General features: G+C 50.6%; 9 protein-coding genes across 9 annotated transcripts; 2 read left to right on the top strand and 7 right to left on the bottom strand.

Moving 5' to 3' along the window:
* Nucleotides 1-745: 745 nt before the first annotated feature.
* COCMIDRAFT_80113 (uncharacterized protein) lies at nucleotides 746-2,654 on the bottom strand (the record flags this gene model as incomplete). The annotated part of the gene is made up of 2 exons (XM_007684272.1): nucleotides 746-2,358; nucleotides 2,456-2,654. The coding sequence occupies 2 exons, from the start codon at nucleotides 2,652-2,654 to the stop codon at nucleotides 746-748; spliced, it is 1,812 nt and encodes a 603-aa protein (XP_007682462.1).
* A 1,166-nt stretch (nucleotides 2,655-3,820) lies between these two features.
* COCMIDRAFT_79948 (glycosyltransferase family 25 protein) lies at nucleotides 3,821-5,208 on the top strand (the record flags this gene model as incomplete). The annotated part of the gene is made up of 2 exons (XM_007684271.1): nucleotides 3,821-4,188; nucleotides 4,260-5,208. The coding sequence occupies 2 exons, from the start codon at nucleotides 3,821-3,823 to the stop codon at nucleotides 5,206-5,208; spliced, it is 1,317 nt and encodes a 438-aa protein (XP_007682461.1).
* Nucleotides 5,209-7,274: 2,066 nt separating this feature from the next.
* On the bottom strand, nucleotides 7,275-7,595 carry COCMIDRAFT_21543 (uncharacterized protein; the record flags this gene model as incomplete). Its single annotated transcript, XM_007684143.1, has 1 exon — nucleotides 7,275-7,595. The coding sequence occupies one exon, from the start codon at nucleotides 7,593-7,595 to the stop codon at nucleotides 7,275-7,277; it is 321 nt and encodes a 106-aa protein (XP_007682333.1).
* Nucleotides 7,596-7,953: 358 nt separating this feature from the next.
* Nucleotides 7,954-8,876, bottom strand: COCMIDRAFT_376 (uncharacterized protein; the record flags this gene model as incomplete). The annotated part of the gene is made up of 2 exons (XM_007684122.1): nucleotides 7,954-8,754; nucleotides 8,820-8,876. 2 exons carry the CDS (start codon nucleotides 8,874-8,876, stop codon nucleotides 7,954-7,956), a joined length of 858 nt encoding a protein of 285 aa, XP_007682312.1.
* Nucleotides 8,877-9,548: 672 nt separating this feature from the next.
* On the bottom strand, nucleotides 9,549-9,851 carry COCMIDRAFT_50753 (uncharacterized protein; the record flags this gene model as incomplete). The annotated part of the gene is made up of 1 exon (XM_007684195.1): nucleotides 9,549-9,851. A coding segment is annotated over one exon (303 nt), but the record flags the coding sequence as incomplete, so codon positions are not given.
* A 509-nt stretch (nucleotides 9,852-10,360) lies between these two features.
* Nucleotides 10,361-11,381, bottom strand: COCMIDRAFT_80344 (uncharacterized protein; the record flags this gene model as incomplete). The annotated part of the gene is made up of 4 exons (XM_007684270.1): nucleotides 10,361-10,414; nucleotides 10,464-10,769; nucleotides 10,818-11,066; nucleotides 11,232-11,381. 4 exons carry the CDS (start codon nucleotides 11,379-11,381, stop codon nucleotides 10,361-10,363), a joined length of 759 nt encoding a protein of 252 aa, XP_007682460.1.
* A 1,533-nt stretch (nucleotides 11,382-12,914) lies between these two features.
* Nucleotides 12,915-14,711, top strand: COCMIDRAFT_373 (uncharacterized protein; the record flags this gene model as incomplete). Its single annotated transcript, XM_007684121.1, has 2 exons — nucleotides 12,915-12,955; nucleotides 13,142-14,711. 2 exons carry the CDS (start codon nucleotides 12,915-12,917, stop codon nucleotides 14,709-14,711), a joined length of 1,611 nt encoding a protein of 536 aa, XP_007682311.1.
* A 1,084-nt stretch (nucleotides 14,712-15,795) lies between these two features.
* COCMIDRAFT_372 (glycoside hydrolase family 132 protein) lies at nucleotides 15,796-17,323 on the bottom strand (the record flags this gene model as incomplete). The annotated part of the gene is made up of 3 exons (XM_007684120.1): nucleotides 15,796-15,843; nucleotides 15,893-16,296; nucleotides 16,342-17,323. 3 exons carry the CDS (start codon nucleotides 17,321-17,323, stop codon nucleotides 15,796-15,798), a joined length of 1,434 nt encoding a protein of 477 aa, XP_007682310.1.
* Nucleotides 17,324-19,211: 1,888 nt separating this feature from the next.
* COCMIDRAFT_80433 (uncharacterized protein) lies at nucleotides 19,212-21,782 on the bottom strand (the record flags this gene model as incomplete). The annotated part of the gene is made up of 7 exons (XM_007684269.1): nucleotides 19,212-19,612; nucleotides 19,667-20,810; nucleotides 20,856-20,936; nucleotides 20,986-21,328; nucleotides 21,378-21,562; nucleotides 21,659-21,685; nucleotides 21,741-21,782. 7 exons carry the CDS (start codon nucleotides 21,780-21,782, stop codon nucleotides 19,212-19,214), a joined length of 2,223 nt encoding a protein of 740 aa, XP_007682459.1.
* Nucleotides 21,783-22,036: the final 254 nt, after the last annotated feature.

Genomic DNA, 22,036 nt, shown 5'->3' with positions numbered 1-22,036 from the left:
AGACATTGAGTGAGCCTAGTACATGCTGAGCGGCATCCCCGACTGGTGAAGGACCAAAGGCATGGATTCCTACGCAAAGCGAGGGGACGAACAGGGCCCAGGAAGCTCTCATGTTGTATCAATGGCTGGTGTTGGAGGCAGTAAGAAGAATGATAATAAATTGTCTGAGTGGCTTCCATGACTGCGATTTTATGTTAATTTCTCACGTGCCATAGTTCTTGGGCTCAGCACTTGATAGTCAAGGCTTACCATACTTTTGGGTCAACGTATTGCCTTGTCACCGCTATTAGTAGTGTAGCGACGGCTGTTGAGTTACCCAGAATGCTTTTTTCTTCTTCGAGCCTTGGCCTCGTTTCATATCCACCTTCACCAGTGGGCAGTGTTTTCTTGTTCAGGCTAAGTTTAAGTTGGTTGAAAAGACTAGTAAATAGACACGACTAAGAACAAAAACGGTGTGAGCTCAGGGGAATCAAGGGAGGAAGGCCGAGCTTGAAGACTGAAGAAAGAAGATCAAAGGACACGTGTGCACAGAAAATCAAGATCAAGGTACAGAATACGAATAAGAATGTCTAAGCCAACTCCTTCTTGGATAATGGACCAAGCCAGCCAGATGTGTTTTTTTCCCTTTGCATTCAAGGACAAACGCCGTGAACCCCCCCGCTCATGCTATGCAAACACTACATTTACAAAATCCGGACATGGCTTCATATCCATTACCCATTCAAAAACAAACGTCGTACTCATGCTATGCGGCCCAGTCTTCCCAATCACCCGTCTTGTTGGAGGGACGACCTTGTTGGCTAACGCTCTTTTTTCTTTGAGGGGCAGGATCCAGGAAACCCTCAGGGATATCGTTCCAATTCGATGTTCCTTTTGGGGGTGGTGCTACTACAGGTTTTGTTTGCTGGGCTTTTCTTCGGTCTGCGGCTTGTTCGTCACTGGAAACGTCGTACTCGTCCTCGTCATCCTCTGAGGTGTAGTTGTATGGGTCGAACTTCTTTCGTTCGATTGGCTGGAGCTGGACGTCGTCATCGGCGTACATGCGGCGGTCTCTTCCTAGGATTTGGTCTGCTTTGCTTGGACTTCTCCGACCGTCAATGGGACCTCTTACAACACCGTTCGAAGTGGTGAGGTAGCGTGTTTGTTCGCCATGGCGGACTGCTGACTGCCACTCGGGACGTCTTGCGGGTCGTGCCATGGGCTGGCTACGCTGAGCGGGCATCCATCCCTCGGGACCGCGAGTGGGGCGCCTGAATTCAGCTTCAGTAGGAGAATCAACCCCCCAACCTGCAGCGCGCTCACGCTGCTTTTGCAATCTTTCTTCTTGTTCCCTCTCTCGCTTTATGCGTTCACGGACTGCGAGCCACTTTGGACTAGGCTCCCAAGACCAGCCATCTCCCGTGGTACTAGGTATGGGCACAAGCCATTTCAAGGGCGAAGGACCGAAAACATGGCCAAGATTACGTCGCCAGCCGAGGTCGAATGCGTTGGGGAGCTGCTCGTTGTCGCGTTCGTCGAGGTAGTTGTCGTATCGATCCTGGTTCTGCTGGCGTTCACGATATTCGTACGATTGTTGATAGGAGTGGGAGAAGCCGTTGGCCTGACCGGGAACCGGGGAGCGTGAAGTAGAATGCGAAGGGGTTTCGCCTTCCTCGGGTCTTGTGACACCTGGCAGCGCATTGGCATGGATCTCGCGTAACTGATCGCCTATGCTCAGCCGTCCGTTTGCTTGCGCATCAAGGTAGTTTCTGTCGTTGAGCTGATGCTTCATCGTGGATCGCAGGGGAGACAAGTAGCGCGTCTTTTCCAAACTTTCAATGGTAGTCTGACCCTTTACTGTGAGCCACAAGTGCCAAATGGTGAATCCCGTGATGACGATGCCAATGATGCCGGACAGCACAGCAAGGAGGACGTAGTTGACCGGCATAAAGGACTCTGTGTATTTGCCGTCGCTAAGTATCTCGCTCCAAACCCATGTAGCCGACGTGGCAAAGCATATCCAACAAAAGATGCTCAGGTATACGAGGAAGAGGACAAAGGCCTTGTAGTTGCGGAGACCAACACAGGTAGCGAGCCAGGGACAGTGGTGGTCCATTTTTAGAACGCAGCGCTTACACGTGGAGCAATGGTGGGAGCGATCGGGTTTTTTGGTCTGGCACTTGTTGCAGAAGCGCAGCTCGCCGGTCGAGGCCTTTACGGTAAAGGACGTGTAGTGGATGTCGCCGCCCTCCTGCGAGGGCAAGTGGCTGTAGCCATCTTTGATGTTGAGCGGGGATCCGGGGTCGGTGAAGACGGCGGTGGTGTAGCTCCAGTTGAGCATGAGGTAGAAGAAGAGGCCGAGGGCGGAGGATGTTTTGCCTGGTGGGCATATGTTAGCATGGGTGTGGGAGTGTATTGTTGGCGCGGCGGCGGCGGCGGTGGTGGTGTCGCATAAGCAAGGGCGACGATGACATACCCGTCCAGGCATTCTGCGAGGGGACCAGGCCGATGCCCACCTGCACCCACACAGCCCATGATGTGAGGCCGTAGACAAAGACGAGAGGGAAGTAGGTGACGCCGACGCTGCAGTAGCGCTCGACCTTGCGGGCCCAGCTGCGGCGGCGCATTGTTGTCGAAGGGGAAGACGGGGGCGAGGGCGAAGCCAGCGTGGCCATTACGATTGGGGTAGCGAGTGGGCTGGCATGTGGTGCGCGTGTGGCAACAGTGTGCGGGGGGGCGTGCAGTGGACGAGTGCGTAACGTATGGTTCCCCTGTGGCTCTGTCGAGATGGGGAAAAAAGGGTCTCGGGCAGGGTGAGATGCGGAGGACAAGAAGCCGGGAAGGGTGGACGCCTAGTAGTTTCAGGGCGCAGCGGCGCACACCATGTCACAGACTACCAAGCCGGGCGGCAGCGGTGGCAGCAGCAGCAGCAGCCTGCAACCGGACAAGACATGGAGGACCGCGTCGTCGCACTGCAGTGAGTGTGTGTGTGTGTGTGTGTGTGTGTGTGTGTGTGTGTGTATGTGTGGTGTATGTTAGGGTGTGCTTGTGTAAACATGGACGTGTGTTTGTGTCAGTATGTGCTGTACTTAGTATGCGTGTGCGCATGTGGGTGGATTTGGCCCTCGCGCTATCTCGGGCATTGAACGCCATCCATTCATCGTCGTCGTCTTGGTCGTCGCGGCCTCGAATGCACGGGCCCCTGGCATCCCGTCTGCGATCGGCCTGTATGGAACTGCGACTGCAACTGCAACTGCATCTGCATCTGCATCTGCGCTTGGCTGCGCCGTTTGGGCGACGATGCGGGACGGGCAAGGCTTCAGAAAGGTATGCGAGCAGGGAAACAAAGCCGCCGACTGGCTCGGGATGCCGAGAGGGAACATGTTGCCAACCCCCAGCCGAGCATGTACCTACCTGCTTACACTACATGGCCCCAAGTAGGTATATATACATAGCACACCGGACATGATTCATCCACACACACACACGCGCGCACAAGCACAAGCATCCATGGCGGCCGCTGGCCCAAATGACGACAATCCCAGCTGAGGCCGTGGTAATCTAAAGTAGCCTGTTACAGCCGTTACACGACGCCATGTCTGTGCTAGCTCCCGTTGGATGCGCTGCGACATTTAGACATGGCCGCCGCCCACACACACACGCCCATCTGGGTCCTGCCTCTGTCGCTGCCATCCCATCCTTCCCTCTCCAATGCCGACTTCACACTCGTTTTTGTTCTTGTGACCCCAGCATCGCCCCTGTGTTTCCTCACCCCCGCGGACATGTGCTATAATCCCACACGTGCGCCCACTCCACAAGGCCCAACTCCTTAGTCCTAGCCATGCTTGCCTCGAGGAAGCGCCCAGCACCGCTGCTGATCTTCATTCTCCTTGTCGTCGTCGGCCTCTGGTGCCACAACAGAGGCTCCGACAGCGCCTACGCACAATGGCTATCGTCGGTTGAGTCCCGCTCCGCCAAAGTCCCAGCAAACAGAACCCTGGGCTTTGGCACCATCCTCGTCGTATCCAAAGATGGCTCCGCCCGTCGACGGCCGCTAATTCAAGCCGCCAACGTCACCGAAATCGACCTCACCATCCCCCAACAGCCAGAGTGGACAGAAGGCGACGTCCAGCGCTTCATCAACGGCCACTCCAACACCCAAAAGGGCTCCATCCTAGCCTGGATGGGCCATCACAATGCCCTGCGCTGGTATGCAATGGCCCCCAATTTCCTCCTCCTCCTTTTCTTTGTCGTCACCACCTACTGACTCGCTCCTCCAGGTTCTTGGATTCTGGCGTTGAGACGGCGCTGATCCTTGAAGACGACGTCGACTGGGACATTCGTCTGCGCAGCGTCCAGATACCTCTGGCGGCAAGTGCAACCCGCCAGCTCCTTCCCCCATTACGCTCACGCCACCCCAACATCAACAAAAACCCAAACCGCACCCAGTACTGGGGTGATCAGGATGGTTGGGACCTCCTCTATCTCGGCCACTGCGGCGACTACTTTGATGTCGTCGAGGAAGACGGCCCAAAGACAGATCGCCAGTCGTACAACCTGAGCTCCATAGCCCACAAGCTGTACCATGACCCCACCATGCCCTCATGGCTCGACTTGCATCCCTTTACCCAGGCCCTCTTCCGCCTGCTGGGCATGCCCGAGCGCACTCGCGTCATGCACCGCTCCAAACTACCTCTCTGCTCCTTTGGATATGCCGTTACCCGCCAAGCTGCCGAACGACTCCTCAACGATCTTGCGCCCCCCAAACTCAAGAAGAACGGAGCCCGCGCTTTTGACGTTGCTCTCTTGCACGCTTGCAACAAGGGCGAGAACACCCCTTCACCGACGCCCGAGTGGCAGCACCCTAAGAATTCACCCGATCCCAAACTACGAAGCAAATACCCGAGCCCCGGATTGCGTTGCTGGACACTAAATTCGGAGCTGTTCCACCACATGCCTGGTATGAGCGAGATCGACATGTTGAGCGCACTATCTGGCGAGAAGCCTGGCCTGCCGCCGGTAGATCGTGCAGCCCAAGCCCAGGTCATTGCGCGAAACGAAACTACCAACATTGACTGCGGTTTCTGGAGCGGTGCCTTTGCCTTTGACAACAACGACACGGAGCGCCTCCACTTTTTGCAGGAAAAGGTCGGGCGGCAAGGCATCTGTCTCAAAGACGAGAAACAGCACGGAGACACGTTTTATCCGCCACAAACCGCCCTGGACTAACGGGACGAAGAACGTCATGTACATATATAGTATATTTCATTACGAGCACACACACACACACACACACACATCTTAGCGAAATACCCAGACTCCATGTAGCACATGGACAAATGATTACGGGCGTTCACGGGAGTTGCAAGGCATGTTGGCCACGAAACAATTGGACATACGGCGTATACGGGGGCATGTTTCTTTCTCTTCTCGATTCCGGGCGAAACGCCATTCAGTACGCATGCGAGTGCCAGATTTGCCCACCGCAACCTTTTCGGACTTTTTTCTTCTTCTTCTTGGACTCTTCTTTTCAACCACTTTCACGACGGCGGGACCCTTGATACCAACAGTGCAAACCCTTGAGATTTTCACAAATTCCAACCCCTTTTGGCAAAATAGAGAAAACCCTGTTTGTTGTTCATAGAAAACACGCCTAGCATATCGTTGAATAACAAAGAACAAATGAAAAAAATTCAACATTACCACCAAAGTACCACCTCTGCAAGATTTCGCATGCCCATGACTCTCATTCTCCGCTCATGCTCATATCTAACTTTTTTTGTCTCTATCACAATCTAGGAAATGACATTCGCGCACGGCTCTCTTTCCCCCAAATGAGTTAACCCCCACCCCGGTCGAAAAGTCCCCAACCAAAGAAAGAAAGGAAAAAAGGGTTTCAGCACCATGACTAGGAGTACGCGGACTTTTGTAGATGATGCATTCCCCCATTCCTCACCCCGAAAACCCAAATATCCCAGAAGAAGAAGAGAAAAAAACGGTTCATTGCACGCCCGCCATACATCCAAGATAACGAAATGAGCGACGATCTATCACTATCAACCGCATGATGCTGTCAGCAACGCACAGGCACAATCAATAAAAACAAACGTCGCGTGTGCAAGCGAGCGGATGAGTGAGCGAGCGAGTAGATAAGCAACGGCGAGCTTTATCGGCCCGATGAGGGAATTGCTTCCCCAGGGGGGGTTGGGGGTTGGGGGTTAGGGGTTAGGGTTTAAGTAAGTAGGTGTACCAAGTAGTTAGGTGAGAGTCAAGGAGGGGAGCAAAGGTAAGTACTTGATTTCAAGTCTTTAGGTGAATCGATACTTGGGGTACTCGACTCGTGTAGATGGATAGATGGATGGATGGATAAAATTCTTCACCATTTTTCTCTCTTTCTGTCAAAGGGGACTTACTATGTAAGATTGAATCGGTGTGTAGCGATTGAGAGAATCCCTGATTATCTACATCTTTTCGTGTATGTCTGATTAGGAGGGGGGGGGGGGGTTGTTTGGATCGCTACGGGGGTCTTTGAAAGAGCGACGTACGGGTATAGGTAAGGATGTAATCAAGTAAGCAGTGGGATTCCTTGGCGGTATTGGAAATAGTTCTTTTTATCTTGAATGATGGATTAGTGATTTATATCTTGATTTTTATTTTATTTTATTTTTTTACTTGCAGAGGTGGGTCTGCCGAAGGGGGAAGTGCATGCGGTTTATTTTGTTGAAAGGGGGGAAAAGGTAAGGGGATAGGTTGGACTTGGCATGTATGTAGTCGGAGATCAAATGTTTCTTGGTGCATGATTGGAAGTTTACTTGGAGTTATGCTTAGGTGAGATAAGAATGGGTCGTGTGCTTTGTGGGGGAGGGAACAGGTGTTTGGTATAGGGTTTGGTATAGGGTTTGGTATAGGGTTTGCTAGTGGGTAGGGGCGTTTTGGGTTAGGGGTGGCAGTTTCAGGACGGAGACTTGAGCTGCTAGTGGTTTGTAGGTTCTTCTTGGCCATGCTATATTTTCATGCTACCATATTGGCATATTATTATGCATTTGTTTCGATTTCTTTCACCGGGATATACAGCATGTTGTCGGGTACACCGTGTCATGCTCATAAAAGTTCATATAACTGCATTGTTGTATTCGAGCATCTGCTCCAAAATCAGTCATTGTTACAAGCAACGCCATAACCGTCTCGCAGTAAACGCAGCTTCGTGGACCTCCTCCATAACCCCATCATTTCAGCCTTCACTTTACAACCCAGCTTCCCGTCACTGAATCACATCCTGACAAAACATACGTCCCTCACCTATCCGCTCTCATGTGCGCCTCCATAATCCTATTCCAACCTTGAACTTCCACATGCTGCACTAAATTGTACAGCACCTCGCTCCTCGAATTCCCCACCACAATGTCTGTCAGGAAGTTGATATTCCCGTACATATTCCCCTCGTCGTAGTTCGTGACTACAGCCTTGTGAATTACTCGCCCACCGCCTGTTATTTGGCGCCCGATTTGCACGCTGGCACCAGTTCCGGGTGGCCAGTTGGATTGTACAAGTAAGTTGATGAATTGCAAGATGTTGAGGTCCATAGTGGAGACGATTGCAAGGGGTCGGTGAGACATTTTGAGCGATTGAATGTAGACTTGAGGATTTACTTGAAGAGGGAATTGATGGGAAGTTATTCTATATAGTGTTTGGTGGAGCGACTGATCATCAGAAAGACTTCGTGTGCCGGGCATGTGATCATGTAGAGCATGTTTGTTGGCTTGACAAGCAAGGTAAGTGAGCAAGTGATTGTATACGATTGACACAAACATATTGGGGTGGTAGGCGATGTAATGGTCTTGAAAAGTCACGTTGTTGACAACCTCGCAGATACGCATTCTAAGATACGTAGGTGAAGATGAAGATGGCACAGCCAGAGCAAATGTTTTAATTGTAGCTATGTGACGTAAATCATGGGATAACTTGGACCCATTCTCACAACTTAGCTTTCTGATCCAACAACGGTATACCAACAGCCGCCTCCAACTCCATCACTGCCTCCCTTGTCTTGCCTAGATTGACCTTGATAGTCCTCAGGCCTGTCTTCTTCGCAAACTTCAGATTGATTCCAATATCATCTAAGAAAAGTGTATCACCCGCCGTCACTTCTCCCATACCCTTCTTTTTTGCGATCTTATCCATCTCTCTTACTGCCAATTTGTATGCTTCGGGATCTGGTTTCCGTACACCAACGGCAGCCGAGCCGAGAAAGACGTCGAAAAATGAGGTGATGTCTACAGAATCATTTGCGTAAGGATTCGGCGGCGGCGCATGTACGATCTCCTTTGTGAAGAGGGTGCCTTCATCGTCCAGGATGCCGGTGGGAAATATGACGTTATTGCTGAAAGCGCCAAGTACGAATTTCCCGCTCTCGCCCAGCTTGCGCAGTGCAGGGTACATGTATGGATCCGGTGTGCGACTGATCTTCATCATGCGCCAGAACAGCCTCTTGGCATCAATGTTTGGGACTGCTGCTGTTCCCCCAGCAACAGCCTGACCACCCCCTATGCTTTGTTGTTTCGCCAGCTTCTGCAGATATTCGGACCATATTTCGGGACGCGAGAGTTGCTGCTTGAACGATGCAAACCAGTCGTCATTGAGTTCGACCTCGCCCCGTTCAATCAGCTGCCATGCACCTGTGTCGTGGGGTCCTTTTTGGATCGCATAGTTGATATAGCCGACCGGGATCTTGTTCTCGATTTCATAGTCAAGGATTGCTTGGAAGGGGCTGACAACCTATGTCAAGTAAAGAAGTTAGCATACGCGTTTGTTGTTGATGAGAATGATTGCTGGCTACGCACCACTACACCGCCAATGTCGAAAAGGATAGCCTTTGGGGGTTTGGAAGGGACCGACATGTTTGTTGAGGGAGCAACGAAATGTCAAGCCTAGTTATGACGACTTCATGGCGGTCTGAAAAGCGCCATGGCTGTTGTTAGAGGTTGTGGAGATCGAGGTACCTCGGCAACGGATAAGCTTCCCTGAATCGCGTTAAGCTTCTTTCCGCTAGCGCCGATTGTGGAGTTCAGCTGCACCTTAACACTACGGAGCCGGCTCCACAGTCTATATGCATATTAGTAACTGTAGATGTACGTGGAGTTATGACGTGATATGCTCCAGTACCTGGAAGTACTCAATACTGGCTACACGGTTCTTGATATTGTGAGCCTCATATCAGTATGAGTAGTCATAAAAGTAGTCATAAAAACACTGAAATGCAAACAAGAATGAGACAAGAGCACCATTTCTTGTCTCAATATTCAAGTGAGCTTTGATCAATTGGAAAGCAAAAAACAAAATCCCAAGACCCATCTGACACATGAGCTACAAGACATTCTTATGAAAACAGCCCTCTCTATCCAGGACACCAACTCCATCAGTTCAATTTATTTCCTCGATAGGCGCAACAACATCTCTGTTCCCTTGTACACATCTTTGGTCCTCCTAAAGATTGCCCAAGTAATTTTGCTTAAAAGTTCCTGGAGACTTTTGGATAAACGTTCATCTGGCTTGTTCTGGAGACATTGCTTATGCCGCTCATACATGTCAACGACCCGTGCAGCGCCCCTATCGTGGTACTGAAGCAACTCTGTTTCAATGAACATTGCGATATATCCTCCAGTAGGCTGCATATTCAATACGTTGAACTTGACAATGTTGCACAAGACAGCATCGATCCAATCAGGGGATTGAAAGGTCCAGATGCTTTGCACATCAACCTCATTGACTGGCTCATTCTGCAAGCGATATTCAATGTTTTCACAAAGTGCTTCGGCTTCTGGAGTGTCGAAACGCGTTAAGCTACTGTAGAGTTCTACGTCATCACTAATGGTTCTATTTATCGAGACTTTGTCGGTCTTGGATGCACGATTCCCCATATCAGGTATCTTAAGTATACTACTCAAACGGATTGTTTCTATAGAGGATTGGTCCCTTTGGGATTCAATTAGGCAAAGACGTTTAGTGTTCAGAGTTGCGTGTCTTGGAGTGTAAGAAGGAAGGATGCCTACTGGGAGAAGTACTTTTATACAAACTGATGAGACCTAACATTGTGAAGAAAAGCGTACAATGTTAGTGGACATATGTCATGTCTTATTAGTAGCCCAATAGATGTATTCTATTTATCCGCTGAAGATGGAAAGTGGGTATTTTCTGAAACGACTTGACACAGACTCAGTACGGCTCTTGTCCGATTGTATATCTTTCACTGCTGCTGTGATTTTCAAACTTCAAATGCAGATTTGGGGGCATATTAAATCAATAATATGAGTACTCATAAGATCCCCAAGACTGCGAGATTTGGTCTTTGAAAGTAAGTTTGTAGCTAGAATTCTGGACCAAATCAGGATCCCCAAGTTAGCTCGTAGGCAAAAACCGTACGGCGAAGGAGTTCATCCTGCTAGCATCAGTAATGTTCCCCGGATTTATAAGATGACCGGACTCACCCCTGGATCTTCCTCAAACATGACCTTATCCATAACCTTCTCAAACATCTTCTCAACGGTGAACCCCGCATTTCTAGCTAGATCAAAGAACGCAATGTCCTTTTCGTATAACCAAGGGCGGTAAGGAGAGAAGAAGACAAAGGCTCGGGAGGTGGGTGCCTTTTTCAGTGTCAACTCCACCGTCTTGATGAGCTTTTCATGTTCCGAGTGGTTGAAAAGAAGATCAGCTAAGATTAGAACATCAAACCCCGAGTCATTATCAAGATGCTTTATCAGATCTTTGGTAGGTGCGCCCCATAGATAGCCCTGCGCGCTTGTCAGTGAAGTCCGTCACACCTAAAAGCGGCTGCGCACCTCAGCCACGATCCTTGGCGGCTTAGAAAGTAGCTCGCAGTGGTCGATATTGTATCGCAAGTTCTCGATCAGATCGGCATCAGGGTAGTCAGTGACTACCGTCTGACCAGCACCTTTGAGCGCACAGACGAGACTGGGAAGTCCCGCTCCGGCACCCAGCTCCAACACAATCTTGTCTTTCACAAGTTCATTTGCGTTTTCTTCCAGATACGTTGAAATTGTCCGCCCCGCATTCCATAGGAAGTGACCCTAATTACTTCAGTAAGTATACTTTGAAAGAGTGGGGCAGCTAGAAAATCTATAGTGTGGACTGGCGGACTGGGGGAAAATCCAGGATAACTGTTTTTGGACACTGGACATGAACAAAAGTTCCATGCTGTGTTTGAAACCATTGCTGCATGAATGGCGTCTTACCCACAATGGATTGTGTCCCACGAGCCGGACAGTGAGATCCTTGCCAGAAAGCAATTTGTGAGACGCAAAAGTGGCCTGTTTTTCTGGTTGGTAGTAATCAGCGGGCTCCTGGAATAGATCCAGACCCTCATCTTCAGCATCTGATGACATGATGAAAAGAACGATGTTACGAAAAGAATGTCTTGGCTCGTGATTGAAATTCGGGTAATCCAGAAAGATGAGCCATATACAAAGTCACGTGACACACTAGCCACCGCAGCCACACTAACCATGCGAGCCACCATCTTGTCTACTTGACTGGGCAGCCTTCCAGAACACCATCATCTGAACTAGCAGACGGCTTATCGTCATGGGGTCAGGGCGGTTCCAAGTACATCGTATAATCTTTTCACCCTTAGCGAATCTCGCCTGCGGTTGCATTCAGTGTCACTCGGACTCTGGGTAAGTTTAGGGCGGCTCGAGTAGCGTGGAGGTGTTGGCGCCACGATGGGTGCGCACGCTGCCGCCCAACTCGAGGGCACCACTTACGCACATGAACATGGTGGTATCGCGGTGCTCAAGTGCAAAGACAGGCCAAAAATGCCCCACGGCACAGCGACTCCATATCCCCACGTCTCAGTTTGATACCCGGCGGCCGCAATATGGTTTCCGTGGTCCCACAAACTTTCGCCGGCAAAGCGATCCTCCCTGTGCCACCTGGTCATTCATCGCCACTTGGTCATTCATCGCCACTTGCACGCGCCCCGTTGCAACCGGCTCTGTTCCCCTTTGTAGTCCACCAAACGGCTTGTTGGCCGGCGTTTTTCTCTCACATGTACCTACCTTCCCTATCTACCAGTGTGAAGCAACTAAGGCCCCTTAGTAAGAAACTTGCTCACGCTAAGACACTAAACCCAATCCATCTTCTGACGACCCTCCCATCCACACACTTCACCACAACCCTTTGAGCGCCAACCAGAGATCTCCCGCGCCTTGACGCCGTGGCTTCAGAACTGTCATCGATGCACCACGCGAGAAACTGACTGCTGTATCTGTTCTATGGTCTGACGGTCAGGTGCTATACGCCACAACCCACACTGTGTCTGAACAGACCAGCCATTCCCGGACAACTTATGCTGGGTCAGTTGCTCGTCAACGTGGGTTCTTACTGCTCTACTTCTATTGCTTTTCCTCGGTACATCTGGCCCCATTGCACTGCTCCGCTCAACCCCGGCGTAGGCCGTGCGTACCGACCCGGCTTTCAACCGCTTCCTGCTCACAATCGCTTCTGCTGCATGAGGCACCACCACAACTCACTTTTAGTGGCCGCTATCCGTCGGTAATTTCCAGGGTTATTGACCCTCCAGCCATCTGGAACTGGACCCTTAACAGATCACACATGCCAGGTCAGATCTGGCATCCAATCTACTTCCTCACATCCGGACGGTCAAGCTGGCCACAGTCGAGCCCGTTGGCTATTGCCCCAGTCGACAAGGGTCCCTTACGCAGGGTTCTTGGTTACATCCCGCGCCACACGCCACTGTACCCCTCTGTAACCCGCTTGCACGTGTGCGTGCGTGGTGGACGTTCGCTCTTCCAACTCACCAGCAACTTTGTTCTTTGATACCGGACCCACGGTGTTACTGGCCGTCACTTGCTGCAGACTGAGCAAATTTCCTTCGGAATCATTACAGCCCCAGTACCATGTGGGCCGAAGTCAACGGAGAACGTAAGAAGGTGGCCTGGTAAGTTTTCATATCTCTGGGAGCTTGTTATCGTCTTTTCCTCCTGAAAACTCTGACTGCATAATCTCGTGCATGCTTGCAGCCTGCTTCGAAGATTCTCTGAATATGCAACATCCCACCTCCCAGGCACGCGGCGTACCCTTTGACGGCACTCCTTCACCGTGAAGAGATACTAACCTAATCTAGTGGCCCGTGCATCCGCGGTCATCGCTCATCGAAATGCGACCACAGAGACCGAGTACTAGTTGAGGTTCGGAAGCCTGGTCGACCTTTGAGTAGCTGCCCGCATCCGACTGGTTCATGTAGCTGCGAGCGTGTTGTTATCAACTACACGATCCCCAAAACTTCACAATGCGCCTGTCCGTCCGAACGAGAGGCGCCCACAGCTACCGTTGTCGGAAACAGTCGAATCTCAAAGGGTAGACGAAAATCTACAGCCGTCACGCCCTTCTATCTAGACAAGGCTATCCGAGCCGGTCTAGACGCCGAAACCGACACCTCTTCGAATACGCAAACCCCTTCCGAGACAAGCGGTAGCAACGCGCCATCACTACCATCAAGTGCAAGTTCAACTCCACGCCTACTACCTGCGCAAAGTGACTCCATTTCGAGCTGTTGTAAGCCGAAGCTGGCTTTGGCACCAGTTCAGACAGGAGGATGTTGTGGCAATAAACCCAATCCAGTTCCAGAGCCACCAGTACAGAAGAAGTCTTGTTGTTCTGGGCCATCCAAGCAAACACCTACAAGTTGTCAGTCGAATAGTTACCAACATCCTGGGCAACCGTTTCAGTTCCCTCCACAACCTCCAGGAATATTGCCGCCGCAGTATCAGATGTTCTCTCCTCAGGCAATGTCGCCGACTGCGGCGAACCCTTTTGGACTCGGTACCCCGATCTATAATCATGCGGCAGCGGCTTATCATCAGAACAGCCCGGTGCCGATGAGTCCGGGGGTGAACACGCCCATGTCACCGCACATGAATACTTCTTCAGTCGGCCAGCATAATCCTGAACACAATTGCCACTGCGGCGAATCATGTAGCTGCTTCGGATGCGCCGCCCATCCGAATAATGCCACTATGATGGAGTATGTTAGGGTCATGGCTCACTTTCAGTACACTGGCGGTTTTGGGGGAATGGTCCCCCCTCTTTATGATATGCCAACATACCCTCATCAACCAGGTTATGGAGCTGAAGCTGGTCACAGAATGAGTTACGACGCAATGTCGCAAGGCATGACAACGCCTACCCCAACACAAATGAGCTTCCAGGCCGGTCTCAGCTTGCCGGCAAAACACAGCCAATCCATGCCGATGCCCGGAAACTGGCAACAGCCACTTAACACAGTACCCAACATGTCACAGGCCCCTTTTATGAGGAACACGAACTATGCTGCTCCTACTGCCATCGCAGAAAACCACCCCCCTTTGAAGACAGAAGAAGGGGCAGGCTCACCGGCTGCTGATAGCCCTAGCGATAGCAAAGATGAAGATACCCCCACACTTTCGCCATCATCATACTTCTGGAATGAGATGACCCTGCCAGGCTGCTCAGACGCCTCTGGCACTTGCCAATGCGGTGACGGGTGCGCATGTGTAGGCTGTCTAACACATGGCGGCCATACTGGAGAGCAGCTTGAGAATATCTCGACCGCGGAACAAAACACTTTTCCCAACTTTACCCCTGATCTTGGCCTCAATATGAACGATCCAACGGATTTCATGAACTTCCCAGTAGGCTCTAGTTCAGGCATGTAACCGGCCCCTCTGGAATATCAGACTCTACTATCCATAGCATTCAAAACACAGAAGTCACCTCCGCCTTCATGGATTTATACGCCTCAAAGGGCTTGCATCCTCCTCGAATAGTCCTTGGGACCGTCATACGTCATTGGCAGTTAAGTCACCAATGACGGGAGTTCATCAAAAAAAAGTCTATTTGGTCTTACATTTAGTCTAAAAGTCCTTACCTACATGTATTCCAAGAACATCCAGACTGCATGACAAAACATGGCATCGGAACTCGACCTACCAATCCCTACTACAATCGTCTCTCGACTCCTTCACACTTGCAATCCTTTGTTTGCTTCCTGTATATGTTTGTACGTCACACTGCTTTGGAGTGGCTGCGGGTTGATTTGTATACCTACAGAGCTTGGGTTTGGAACTGCATTTGTTTGCTTTTTATATCTTCATCACGATACGATACCCTGCGCGTTGGGCGCGAGACGTGGGAGGCCGACATTTTGCCATGTTCTTTTTTCCGAATACATGATTTATATCTTCAATTCAAAGTCTAGACGTGCTCATCTACCTCACTGTCCTACGAAAAGTGATTTCACGTACAATACTTCACATGCAAGTGGAAAGGTAGGAGAAGGCTAACTAATACCATTCACTACAGAGAGGTCATATCGCCAAACCCTACCTTACTAACCACTAGCGATCGAAAGCCATCCATTTTTCTTCGAATCCGAAATGATCCATTGCCAAATAGCTCGTCATTCACTCTCGTGGCTAGCCCGAATAACGTCCTCATAAGAGAAAGGAAATTTCGTACATGAAACTGGTGAATGAAAGAAAGCATGTCTGTGAACCTACCTCAAAAGAGTTTCAAGTCCTCCAAAAGATCCCGTCAAGATAGTTCGTCACAGTCCCTTGCAACTTTCGACATGGTGGAAAGTATGGACCAGAAAGACATGAGCCAGATCGGTGACTGATGTGACAGTAGTAGAAAGGTGGAAAAGATGCTAGAAGAAGATATAAGACCCTAATGAGCATGTGGAGGAGGAAATGGGTGGTTAGAGGGCTGGGTCGGTGCACGAGGCGACATTGGATGTCGCTATCCTTCCGAAAGTACTACGGTAAGGTCTCCGTGCGTGATAGCGGCCTAGCATAAACGATTAGTATCAAGCAGCGAACAACAGGGGGTAGCCTACAGTGCAACCACGATCAGGATCTTCCCAGCACTGGTCACCCTCACACCATTGGTTGGTAGCACTCTTGTATCTGCATGCCGAGACGACGCCATCTCCAACGAACGTGATGTCGTAACCGAGGCGTTCCTGCTTACACAGCTCGTTTTGCTTCAAGCTAGAGAAACCTTGCTGGACAGGACCGTCGTCAAATGAAGTGCCGAAGACTGCGGGTGCCCAGTTGCCTTTACCGCCCATCTCCGTACCCCAAGTGCAGGCTTCGTCCTCAGGTACGCCTTGCTTGTTAACATAGTACTGGGCCGAGGTCCTCTTGCCCTGCCAGAAAAAGTACGTCTGCTGGTCGGGGTTGGCAAGAAAACCGGTCTGACCTGGTCCAACAGTGACGGGAAAGGTCATGGACTCAGTACCTGTTCACGTCAGAGCCAATCATCTCCCGTAGCAAGAATACCGACCTGGATAGTCGGTGCGACAGAACGACACAGTCTGCGATAGATTGTTCTGCACCTTTACACCCATCTTCTTGGAGCCTGGGACGCATAGCATATCGGCAATTTTGCCGTCAGCCATCTCCAAATAACCGTCTTTGTTGCAGTATAGGCCACCCACAGTCTGACCGTGCCTTCCTTGAGTAGACGGGAAGGAAGCCTTGAGGTACGGGTTTGGGCATCCATATGAGCAGTACCTTCCTGGTTTGCAACAAGTACCATCCGAGCATGAGCCCTTGACAACGGTCATAATGTCATCGAAGCCGTCGGATCCCACGTATTGTGGGTTCTGTATCCCGGACCATCCACCCAAGCCTTCGTGATCGATGGGCAATGCGCCATACCCGTGGGGAAACTTGGTGCAAGCGATCTGGCCGTTAGGGAATACTTTGTCGCATTCCGCACAATGCCCATCTTTGTCGACCAAGTCAACCCAAGGGTTCGATGGAGCATCTGGCTGCTGGGTGGCTGGTGGATCTGGAGGAGTGACGCTGCTTGGCGGTGCCTCAATTGTAGGCTCTTCGGGCTCAGACTGGGGATTGTCGACAGGCTCTTCAGGATGATTGTCAACGGGCTCTTCGGGATTATCTTTTTCTGGCTGGACTTCTACAACTTCTTCGACTACCGTACCAGGACCGATATCCGCAGCTTGCCCATCATGGTTAGGGGTTGGGGGCGCAGTAGGCAACGCAACATGGGTATCAGTTGACGACAAGACGTTGCCCGGTCCCCACATCAAAGTGCCATTGGCGATACCTTCGCGAACCTCGTCTTCAGAGATGGCATGATCTTCGAGCCAGTACACGATCTGAGTCTCGGTCGCAGCCGGAGCATAGACGATGTTGCGTTTGACCGCATTCTGAGGATAGGCCCGTTGGTGCAAGTGATGCGGTTTGGCTGACGTGACTGCAGCAAGCGCAGTGGCAGTAAAGACGTACTGAATCTTCATGTTTGAGTCTCGTGATGGTGCAAAATTTTTGTGACAAACGGCTGATTGGCCAAGCGATTGGAGGTTAGTTTTGCAATGGAGTTGGGCAGTGTGGTATAACGAACCTGTTTTGTCTCTTGAAAGAAGTGCTCTAGGTCAGTGCTCAAGCCTCGCGGGATGTAAAGCAATGTTTGCTCGCTTTGGTCTTGCTTGGGTCCGCGTATGAAGCGTCAAAGTATGCTGGTAGTGCTTAATGAGTGGAATGGAGATGGAGCTCCAGGTGTGGGCACAAAAGAATGGCTGTAGCGGAGTGACCGACTGAATTGAGTGTGAATGATGATTCGTGAGCAGGATTTATGAGACGTCTCGAACAGTGAAGTAGAGGACAAACGGGGTTTGTTTGTATGCCTGTGCCAAGACCCACCTTCGCTAGTGGACTACTCTGTTTGCATAGGAGGCAGTAACGAACCAAGCGTCGCACAATAGATGGCTAGTTCTCCTTTGGGCCAATTGGCAGTTGCTTACTTGAAAAGTAGAAAGGAGCGGTGGGCGTAGGAGGCCCTTGCTCACCTCTCAAACAGGTGAAGAGGGAGTGATGGAAACTGTAGAAACAAGCGGGATGTAGAGAAGGATGAGCAAAAGAAATTAACACCCATCTGTATAAACCTTTTCATATGCTTACCCAGACTTATGGTTTTAATGCGTCCGGTACATTTTTGGTCCGTCAGACTGTGCGACTGGCGATTATATAGTTCTTGGCTGTAAAACCATGGTAGTATAGATTCAGGACCAAACAGCAGCCTGTCGCATAGTGAAAGATAGGAAACCCACCAACCCAAACTACCCCATAGGATAAAAGTTAGTTTCCGTGTGCGTTAGATCTTACGTGGTTACTCTGCAACATCGCCCCTGAGCTAGCTCATGTCCAGCCACATGTACGTATATTCCACGAGCATGGATCGTCGAACCAGCAACCGTCATAGTCCAACTATTCTACTTATTCCTTGACGTTACATCAGCAGTAGCTTCTCATCAATATGGTGACTTCAATATTCATCTTGCATATCCGATGTGAATGCAGACATGCCAATGCTCTCTTACTAGCACCATTTGGATAGGTCTTCTTGGTACGAGAACAGTAAAGAGTGGAGTCAGACAGGGCATTCAGCACCAAATTTGAGCGGTCAAATGTAAGGGCCTTTCCCCACCCGCACACGTGTTGCAAAGAACGTGGTATTGCGCGACTGACTGCATGTGCGCTCAGCCCGATCATACCTCTTTCAGTCAGCATGCCAATCGGTTAATTAAGCTGACTAACCCAAGCTGAGCCACGATGAAACTGTGTACCGAATCAAAACTACGTGGCCAAAGGTCCACCAGGTACTGATCAAAGCCAATGTGCCGCAAACCTCGTACTTTCATGTAACCGTGTTATCATGTTTTGCAAAGTCTTGGCATATACCGTGTTAGGTAGTTGCGAGTGATAAGATCCCATGTTGTCGGATACACCATGACACAACTGAACGTGATCACGCTCATGATAACACAATTAAGAAAAGTGGATGAGTGATACTGGGGTGGGCTGAGAGCCGACTTCGCTGACTTTTCTACAATGAACATTGAAGTAACAGGAGGTGTTTGCGACCATGTCCGTTCTCACGCAGTCTTGGTGTAACACAATCAACTTCTTCGAAGTGGTCCATCTATGACCTGTATACTAGGGACAGTAGTAGTGTACGATAAGATCAAGTCCTCGAATACGAATAGTTTTTTGAACTATGTACAGAATATCAAGCCACGTTGGCGATAAATAGCGCCCTTTTCTCTGCCCTCTTTACCCTAATGATACAATGAGCCAGCTGCCCTATCAGAAAGTGCCCATCGCTCGGGCTGATACAAGGCGAGTGCCCTAAACTAGATGAATATAATTTGCTGGAACACTGCGTACAACTCCATCTTTTTCTACATCTGCCCATCCGTCCCCAGCGTCCATATTAATGAGCACGAAACGGTCTCCTTCTGCCATGGAATGCTCCACGTCGGTTTGCGCAGTGTAATCGTATAGTGCTTCGACGTATTTGAGCTTCTTTGCGCCACGTTTTGGCGCTACAGCTGGGCCCTTCTTCTTAACAGGAGCGGCCGAATTCAAATTTGATGTCGACGCAGAAGATGCAGAGTATGTCGAGTCTGGGCGCGCTGACGAGAATGTCGAGGCTGTAGTGGGCGGAGTTGCTGCTATTATCTCCACATATGCTGCAGGTACAAGGCCTTCCTTGAAGCCAGCGCGAACCTTGATCCATCCAGATCCGTCTGGTAGTAAATTATCAGTAACTTGAATGTAAGGGAGAATCACAATAGACATACCATCAGGTTCTAATATAGTAACATCAGTGCCCTCAGACACGGTCACCTCGCCAGCGCCGTTTTCTTGGTAAGCATACAGCATTCTGCCCTTTGGCTCAGCAGATTTTGATGTGGGAGTCGGGATGTCGTCGTCAGCCTTGATGTACTGAGCAGGTGGAGGTGCGACTATCCGGTTCCTCCTAGGACCTGGTGCTGGCGCTGGTGCTTTCTTTTCCGGAGGTGGGGGGGTTTCTTCGACGGTTGGCGACATGGCTCCTCCGGCTATCGATCGCTGTGCCGTTGCTGAGTAGCCAGAGCTCAGTGTGTTCATCGAATTCACTGTATCGCTTCTTCCTAGACGAGGCATCTCTGCGCCCGAGCCCGTTGCGGTACCATTCGTTGCGGTTACAGTGTGTGCAGCCTTCTGTCGTTCATCCTTCAGTTTCTTCTTCGCTTCTTTGGTCTGCTCTCCAGGGCAGTCTGCAGGGACCTTCATCTCGCACTTGCTATGGCATGTGTAACCACAGTCTTTACAATCGAAGCCTTTTGCAGATAGACCCCATATCCGATCTCCGCAGAGGTCGCAATTTGTGGGTATCTTGAATGTTTGAGATTTGAAGTTGTGGTTTCTTGCGCCAATGCTAAGATCACCCACAACGGAGGTAATTGTAGAAACTTCAACTTCAGCGCTGACTTTCTGGCGCTCAACTTCATGCATTGCTTCCTGTATCGCAAAAATGGCGCGAACAATTTCCACCTCGTCTCTCTTATCCTTTCCTTCTCTTACTTTTTGTCGTACTGCTTTAGCATTCTCTACCTCCTTGCGCTTTTTCTCGAGCTCCCGCTTATGCTCTCCCAATGAAGATTTTGACTTTGTAAGTACGTTGCGCAAGAATACAGTCGCGGACTCGTCGACAGCGATATTGGCGTCGTCTAACCAGACAGGGCTGGGCTCGAATTGGAAATCGCCTGGCTCTTGCCATGAACCGGCATTGTGTCGCACAAACATCATAGAGTCAAGTAAGGGGTTGTTGCGCGGAATCTCACCAGCCAGATGCTTCATATACTCCGTACTTCGGGTAAGCGTTTGGGTCTCGATCTCTGCGGCAAGCGACCATATAGTATTTAACTTATGGACTCGTGTTTCTGAAAGATCTTGCAGGCTCTGCGATGGTCAAAAATGCCCCGACTTATCCATGATGGCACTTACGTCTAGTAGCTCAGGGACATACTCATGGTAGTACATCTCCTTTTGCTTGTTGGTCACATTAATGCTAATCAGATAAGTATTCTGTGAGAGATCAGCAATCGAACACCAGAGCTTGATGCGCCTGGCCTACCTTGACATTGCGCATTTCGACTTGCTGTTGCTCAAATGCATTACGAGCCTTTGCTTTGCCATGGTCGAACGCAGTGTCAACCTTCTTGCGCCGGCTCTCGACCTCCTGGCAAACGCTGTCGTATTTGCCCTTTTGTTTGCGCAACTCTGCGTATTGGTTATCCCGTTCCTTTTCCAACTTGGCTGCGTAGTCTCCGTGAAGTTTGCGCAATTCTTCGGTCCTTGTTCCAAGGACCTTGAGGGGGTCAGCCAGTTGTGTAATGAGGGCGCCGGCGAATTGTTCATGTTCGGCTGCGCGAGATTCAAGAGTGCTCAACTGGACTCCCCATGTGGTCATGGAAGCGCTGGGAGCTGTCGTTAGTTGACCTCATGCCATGGCAGCGGAAGCCGTACCTTTCCAGAGAGCCGGGAGTAACCGTGGGGTTGTCGCCAACACTCAAGCTGCTCTGCTTCTTTGCCTTTTTCTCGTAGTACTTTTTGGCTAGTGCGCTCAGCTTCGCCGAATACTCCTTCTCTATGGCGCTTCGTTCTCGGTAGAATTGCTGAATGTCATCTAGCCAGGAGATGCCGCCGGAGACCTGCAGCCTCTCACGTTAGCGACAGGAGCGCAAACCTCACGGCGCGCACAGGTAATGAGCGCGCAGGGCGGACATGATGGGGCACAGGCAACATACCCAAGCATTTACATTCTTGAAGCCATCCTGGGGTTCTAAGTTAGCATACGTTCGGTGGTGTGGCACAGTCGCGTCCGCATACCTTGAGTTCAGCGCCGAACTGGGGCGCAATATCAACGTCCATGATTCGTGGAGAGCTATGGGTCGAACGCTGCAAGGGCGGAGATGGGCACCCCGGACATAGAGGGTGAAGGACTTCTGGGGTAAAGATAGCGAGGGTTACGTGGAGTGTATGTATGTATGTACAAGGAGCCTTGGGTATGGGATGCCCAAGAGTGGGGCAGGAGGAGGCAGGAGGAGGCGGTGCTCGCGCCGGGCTGGGAAGGCCGGGATCTGATCCGATGACGTTGCTGCAGTGGTACGATCTTGTGTTTGGTA

The sequence above is a fragment of the Bipolaris oryzae genome (assembly GCF_000523455.1).
Source record: "Bipolaris oryzae ATCC 44560 unplaced genomic scaffold scaffold_1, whole genome shotgun sequence".
Taxonomy (NCBI): Eukaryota; Fungi; Ascomycota; class Dothideomycetes; order Pleosporales; family Pleosporaceae; genus Bipolaris; species Bipolaris oryzae.
The sequence above is the reverse complement of the archived record's forward strand: the minus strand, read 5'-3'. Positions and strand labels throughout refer to the sequence as shown.